The sequence below is a fragment of the Canis aureus genome, chromosome 25, assembly GCF_053574225.1.
Source record: "Canis aureus isolate CA01 chromosome 25, VMU_Caureus_v.1.0, whole genome shotgun sequence".
Classification (NCBI taxonomy): Eukaryota; Metazoa; Chordata; class Mammalia; order Carnivora; family Canidae; genus Canis; species Canis aureus.
In genome coordinates this window covers 4,620,919-4,628,208 of record NC_135635.1, presented here as the reverse complement: position 1 = coordinate 4,628,208, position 7,290 = coordinate 4,620,919, and the positions used below count along the sequence as shown (strand labels likewise).

Sequence of the window (7,290 nt, the reverse complement as noted above, 5' to 3'; positions counted from 1 at the left end):
CTCCGGGAGCCGACCCCCCGAGAATCCACCCAGCTCCCGGAGGCGTCACCGCGCCGAGGCTGCTGATTGGCTGCCTCCGAGCCGGCGAGAAGGCCCGTCTTTCCCTAGTGTGACCGTGTATCCGGCTCCGGAGCTGCAGTCACCACGGCCTCTCTGCCGACGGAGATGGACTACAAGCCCCAGAATTCAACAGGCCTCCCCGAGAGGAAGACCGGTCTGAGCATGCGTAGTAAGGGTGACTGGCCCGGAAGCGCAAAGGCGGCAGCCGGTCGAGCTGCGGCGTGCGCGGGCCGCCTCCTCAGTGGGCGGATTTGTGTTGCTACGGGCGTGTGGTGTCCTCTCTCCGGGTCGGGAGCCGAGTCTAGAGGGTAAGCGGGACGGGTGGGAGGCAGAAAGGGTGGCTTTCCGCACCAGTTGCGCCCCGGGAGCGGGCGCCCCCGCGTACGTAGTCCGGCATGCTGCGTCGGGCTGCGCTAGGAAATTGCGCAGGCGGCGGCGGCGGCGGCCGGGCCCCTGGAAGCGGCCGCATCCCCGCCCGCGGTCGCCGAGGGCAGTGCAGGGGCCTCCAAGTCCGCGGAGGCGCCCCGTCTGGGCCCGGCCTTTGCTTACCCATCCTCCCGTGCGGCGGCCTTCGGTGCCCTGAGGCCCCCGCGCGTGCTGCGCCGCGGCCCGCCAGCCGCTCTCTCGGCCCCGCTTCCGGCCGTAGGCTCCGGGCCCGCCGTGGTCCTCCACGCTCCGACCCCTCCTTGCCTTACAGTCAGCGGCGCCTTGGCCGGTGGCTCTCCCGGGTCCTTGGTGCTTACGGACGAAACGGCCTCAGTCCTTTGCTGCTTTCAGCCCCTGAGACGCTGTCCCCGCCCCCCTCCTGCCCGCCCTTCTGAAGGACACGGCCACGCCCCCTCCCCAGGGGGCTGCTAACTTCTTGGGCCCGCACCCACCTTCTCTCCGAGCGCTCGCCTCGCTCCTCTGCTGGTCACCGCCCGTCTCCTACCTTGTGTAACCGAATGTGGGATCTCTGGCTCCCCCTTTCCCCCTCAGACCGTAGGCTGCTCTGAGACTGAAGCCTTGTTCTCTGGCTTTCATAGCACTAGTAAAAGGTGGACAGATCCATCGCGTCTAAGCTGAGGTGGATGAAACACATTTGAGGAAATGATTTTCCAGAGGAGAACCTGGAGCCTTGAGATGCTCCCATGGCGGGGGCGGGGGGAAGAAGAGCCAGAACCTCGCAGCTTGCGCTTCTGTGGGATTTTCTATACTGGTACTTGCGTCTTTTTCCGTTTTTCGAAACCTTGAGTCTAACTCCATCACCCCATAACAAACCCAGCATTGAGCTTTTTTTGTTTGTTTTTTGTTTTGTTTTGTTTTGAGAAAATGGATGTCTCTCAGTGAGAATGTTCTGCTCACCTCAAAAGTGTCATTTCTAAGGTGAATCCTTCTACCCGGGTCTAAGTTCACCTTTTCCTGGGCCATCCTGGATCTTGTTCCATCCTGCCCACCTCTTTTATCTTGTGTTTGGCGACCAGCTTATTTCTCTCTAAAGCATATTCACATCTTCCTTATCAATAAGCAAAACATAACTAGAATGCCCTTGATCTTGTTGCCTTCTCAAGCTACTGCCCTATCACTTCTATTCTGTTAACCAGAAAAATCACAAGAATTCTTATCTTTGAAGTGAAGGGGGTATAATCGAATCATCTGTTTTTTGTCTCTGAAAAATGCCTCTGCATTGGAAGGGCTGAGTTTGTGGACCTGCTGGAGCCCTGGCTTTGAATCTGTGCTTTATTGGGGCATCTGGCCAGATCAATAGGTAGAGCATGCGACTCAATCTCCGTGTGCTGAGTTCGAGCCCTATCTTGGGCCTGGCGCCTACTTTAAAAAAAAAAAAAAAAATCTATGCCATTATTTAATGCCTGTTCCAGTTCAGTGCACTAAATTGACTTCTGTAGGATTGTTTACATGTCCTCTAGTCATCTTTTCCTATCCACTTATCCCATCTGACTAGCCTTCATGGCACTTAACTTGCAGTAATGGTTTCCAGTTTTCATTCTGGCTCAACAGGTGGGAAGGATACAGCACACCTCCATCAGTGGCAGTGACTTGATACAGCAGTTATTGTCAATCAGGAAGAGGAAGAGATGTTGAATGAAAAAGCCACCCAACATGTTTCTGGAGTTTCCCATCTGCATTCGTTCATTCATTATTATCCTTCAAACTAGCATTCCCTTGGCATCTCTCTCTGGTCTTTTTTGTTTTTTTCCCCCTAAAATTTGTTTGTTTATTCATGAGAGACACACACAGAAAGGCAGAGATATAGGCAGAGGGAGAAGCAGGTTCCCTGCAGGGATCCTGATGTGGGACTGATCCCAGGACCCCGGGATCATGCCCTGAGCCAAAGGCAGACACTAAACCACTGAGCCACCTAGGCATCCCTGTCTCTGGTCTTATCCTCTGCTTTGGTGTCACTTGTTACCTCTGTATCAGTAGGTTAGCCTCTCCCAAGATCTGTCCAGATTTGTGTGTGTGTGTGTGTGTGTGTGTGTGTGTGTGTATCTGCCTGGTAGACCTCATCACATGAGTGTTGGGTTGAGCATCTTAATTTTAATTTCTGGTCCAGAACCCAGTTCATGATCTTCTTGACTGCCACTCACTGCCACTACCACTCCCATACACACAGTGAAACACGTCTGTTTCATTTCTTTTCTTAGTCTTATTAACAGTATCCCAATCCACAGAGTTAGCAGATTGGCTGCCTTGGAGATATTTCCAGCTTTGCCCAAATCCATTCCATTAATAAATCTTTGTTCTGCTTCCAAAATAACTGCTACATCTGTCCTTTCCTTTTCTACTGCCCTGCCTTAGCTCAGGGTCTGTGGAGAGTTTTGGTTAGTGTGAAAATAGAAATCTTGCAGACATGTAGGTGGCTCAGCAGTTGAGCATTTTTTTTTTTTTTAAGATTTTATTTATTTTTTCATGAGAGACACAGAGAGAAGAGAGAGGCAGAGACACAGGCAGAGGGAGAAGCAGGCTTCATGCAGGGAGCCTGATGTGGGACTTGATCCCAGGTCTGCAGGATCACGCCCTGGACTGAAGGCGGCGCTTAAACCGCTGAGCCACGGGTCTGCTCAGCAGTTGAGCGAGCATTTGCCTTCTGCTCAGTTCGTGATCCTGGAGTCCTGGGATCGAGTCCTACATCGGGCTCCCTGTATGGAGCCTGCTTCTTCCTCTGCCTCTGCCTCTCTCTGTCTCTCTGTCTCTCATGAATAAGTAAATAAAATCTTAAAAAAAAAAAGAAAATAGAAATCTTGGTTTGGATTAGACAAGAGATGAAAGTGGAGTTCTAGACAGCAAAATCACATCTGTTAGTAGGTCATCTTTCACTTGTCTAAGCAAGGTATACCATTCTTTTATAAGCTGGTGAATGCCTCCAGCCTTCTTCCTCCAGCCCCTTGAAGAAGTGGTCCTGTAGCTGATTAACATCTAGCCAGGGTAATGGGGGACAGGTGGAGAAGGAGTAAATGAGGAAGATGTTGAAGGTTGCAGGTCTCTTTGTTGGAAGCTTGCTTACCTTAGTGTCCTGCCCTGTGTGAGTGTGTGTGTGTGTTCTTCACATCTCACAGCTTGGGGTCCTTTCAAACCTCAGATAACCTGAACACAACTGTCTCTTACCTGAACCTGTGCCATTTGGTTTTCTTTCTCCTTTGACCTTATTTAATGTAGTCACTTGGAATTATGATTCAAGGAAGCTGTGCCTCAGCTCAGCTTGGGCTCCACCCTCCAGGACTGGCTTGATAGCAGTGGTTAGTCCATAGGATGCACTCGGAGAAGTGCTTATGTGTCTCACCCTACTCTAGACCCCCTGAAACCAGCTAACCCTGAGCTTTTCTTCTTTCAAGTTCAAGACTTTTAAGAAACCTATTCTGTTTTGGTCTTTTAATGTCAATTCCCTCAACAGTGAGGAGCCTGAGAACATGTTCCTAGTCCCAAATGGAAGAATGTTTTGTTGAGGATGAAAGTGTCCTGTGCTAAATTTTATCTTGTTCCCTAGTTCAGAATATCCAGGGAACAGTTAAATTAGCAATAATTTATCTTATGCAAATGTGAATTAACAATTTGCTGGGGACTCAGTAAGTTTCTATTTAACCCTTGGGTTAGGTTCTTGGTATTATGTTTGGAACTTAGAATTAATGCTGTAGACGGTTAAGTATAATTGAAATAAATATACTGTTGGCATTATTTCAGGTGTATTTGGCTTATATGGACGCTTGAGAGCTAACATGGGAACTTCACCATCAAGAATAGGATTGTTTTCATGGGAAAACAAATTGGTTATTGTGTAGAAGGTTCCCATTTGATCCTCCTAGAGAGAATAATTCATTGCTAATGTTTTTTTTTAATTTTTTTTTTTTTTTTTTTTTTTTATTTATGATAGTCACAGAGAGAGAGAGAGAGAGAGGCAGAGACTCAGGCAGAGGGAGAAGCAGGCTACATGCACCGGGAGCCCGATGTGGGATTCGATCCCGGGTCTCCAGGATCGTGCCCTGGGCCAAAGGCAGGCGCCAAACCGCTGCGCCACCCAGGGATCCCTCATTGCTAATGTTTAATCCCTGGCTACCCCATTAATTCCCTACTAGCCAGAAAAACTGATACGTGCTTACAGTCATAGATCAGTTAAGAACATTCCTGGGTGGTTCATACCAGTCATTTGTTTCCACAAATATAGAAGGCCAGGTTTTACCTGTAACATCATCGAAACGCACCTGTTTCTGTATCTCGTATGCAGAGCTTATCTATCATCCTGAATCTTTTTTTTTTTTTTAAGATTTTATTTCTTTGACAGAGGGAGAGAGCCAGAGAGCACAAGCATGAGGAATGGCAAAGGGAGAGGGAGAAGTAGGCTCCCTGCAGGGAGCCTGATTTGGGGCTCAATGTGGAGCTCGATCCCAAGACCCTCGGATCATGACCTGAGCCGAAGGCAGATGCTTAATCGACTGAGCCACCCAGGCACCTGTCTTTCTGAATCTTCAGAGTTCCTGAACAGTATCTGCATGTGTGTAGGGGCTGTTCAGAGTAGAGTACAGACAAAGGATGCAGAAGATGTGGTATGGCCCTAAACAGAGAAGTGGGCTGGGCAGATGAGGCCTTATCCTTGGGTCTAAATCCAGTCTGTCTTTGTAGGGGACAACATGCCAACTGCCAAGCAACTAGCTGACATTGGCTACAAGACCTTCTCTACCTCCATGATGCTTCTCACTGTGTATGGGGGCTACCTCTGCAGTGCCCGAGCCTACCGCTATTTCCAGCGGCGCAGCTCTCAGCGCCAGGCTGCAGAAGAACAGAAGACCTCAGGAGTCCCATAGAACTGGGGGTTTTTCTCCTGGAGCAGAGAGGCCTGAGGCGTGCTGTGGAATGATCTCACCTGCAATCATTTCCAAGTCAAGAGAACTAGGGCCTTAATGGTTTTCGAATCCTGCTGAGGAAAAAGTGCCCCCTATTTTCTCTGGTACTGCCGTTTTGGGGAGGCTGTTGAGTCACAACAGGAATGGGAGGATGAGGCACACCTACAGAGATTAAATATTTTGCCATGTCTGCTGTCTTGGTATTTTTGTTTACTTAAATAGGGGATGAACTGCAGAGATGGGGCCTTGACTACCAGTTTTCTACTGCTTGACTACCAGACTGGATTTCTATATTTTGAACTCTTAGCTCCCATGAAGGGGAGATACGCAGTTTTAGGAGTAGCGGTGTCATCTCATGATCTCAGATGGAAGACTGTCCCAGCATCTGTACAAATCCCCTGAAAAGACTCCGTAAAGACCAGAACTCTATATTGGTCAGTGACCATTCCTAGACCAATTACTGTGTCCAGGTAAAGGGTTACTCTGGCCAGTTCTTGGCCACGCATGCACCTCTCAGATAAGGAAGGCAGAGGCCCTTGTTTAACAACCCCACCAAAAACGCCCGAAGTGGGGGAGGCAGAGATCCCAGAGGGAAGAGTTGTTGGGCAGCCAGCCTATAGTAATGCAATCCAACTCCTCAAGCGCAGTGGGCATAGTATTAGCACAGGGCTGATTTCCCACTGTGCCAGTGCACAGGAAATCTTCCTGCGGGTCTTTCTGCAAAGTTGTGAAGAGGATTTGAAAACAGTGCATTCAAGGTGAAACTCAACTATGAAGAGTGCTGTTCTTGCCACTATACCATTTTGAGCTTTGAGCCTTGCTAGTTGACTTCATTCTCATTCTTGGTAATCGCCCCAAATAACAGTCCCCTTGGACGTTTGTCATCTCTCCTGCTTTCATGTGCGTACTGCTCTTACCATTGTCCTTCTACTCCTAAACCTTTCACCCAAAAGCTTTCTTCTGTGATATAAAAAACCCAGCTTTCCTATACCACCAGCCCTTTTATTCCCAGCCTCTCTTGGTGTGTTAACCAAGAACTCCATTGCCTCTGCTTTCTCACTTCCCTATATGGTAGAGGCATCATTCTCCCAGCTCCCCTGTGCACTTTCAAAAAGTGTAACATCTGTCTTTTTTTTCCCCCTTTCTCTGCTCCCCCCCCTTTACATCATTCCTTTTAGAAATGTTCTCTTACATTCTCATTTCTACTCCAGAACTTGGAGTCCAAAGAACTTCAAGTCTTTTTTTTTTTTTTTTTTAAGAACTTCAAGTCTTTTGATTTCTTTGGTTTTCCAATCTGTCTGCCCTTGACGTAAACAGATTTCCTATCTAGCCTGTGCCCAGATCAGAGCCTTCAGATAGCTCCATTGTGGTTTTTGCCTTCCTCATTACCCTTTTCAATCCCAAGCCTTGCTTTATTAGTTGTCTCTAATTCATATTCTTTCTTCTCAGTGTACAAACTTGCGTAAGGCCTCCCGCCTCCTATCAAAACAGACTATTCAAGATTATTTAAGGAGAAGTGATGCCACTTGCACGGACTTAAAATTCCTTCCACCTCCACCATTGTGTTGAAACTCCAGGTTACCATGGCCTCCTTTGTGTTGCACCTATGGATGATTTCAGTCCTTCCCTGGCCGTTTCACTGCTGCGCTGAAGTTCTGTTTTGGCCATAGGGTGGGCCTACTATCTTGTTTCCTCCTATGCCTTTGACTTTTCCTTTTGATTTCCTTTGGGAATTTCTGCCCACTTTATTTATTTATTTATTTATTTGATTTTTTTCTGCCCACTTTAAACAGTGATACTTCAAAGTTTTGTTCTTAGACCATTGCTCTCATCTGTATGTTTTTCCAAGATTATTCTAGGCACTCAGTGAAAATAGTTAATTAAGTGCTCAGTG

At 48.0% G+C, this 7,290-nt stretch overlaps 1 protein-coding gene across 1 annotated transcript; it reads left to right on the top strand.

The window, feature by feature from the left end:
- The first annotated feature begins 209 nt into the window (after positions 1-209).
- COX14 (cytochrome c oxidase assembly factor COX14) lies at positions 210-5,586 on the top strand. Its single transcript, XM_077870112.1, has 2 exons — positions 210-368; positions 5,176-5,586. Exon 2 carries the CDS (start codon positions 5,184-5,186, stop codon positions 5,355-5,357), a length of 174 nt encoding a protein of 57 aa, XP_077726238.1. The 5' UTR covers positions 210-368; positions 5,176-5,183; the 3' UTR covers positions 5,358-5,586.
- Positions 5,587-7,290: the final 1,704 nt, after the last annotated feature.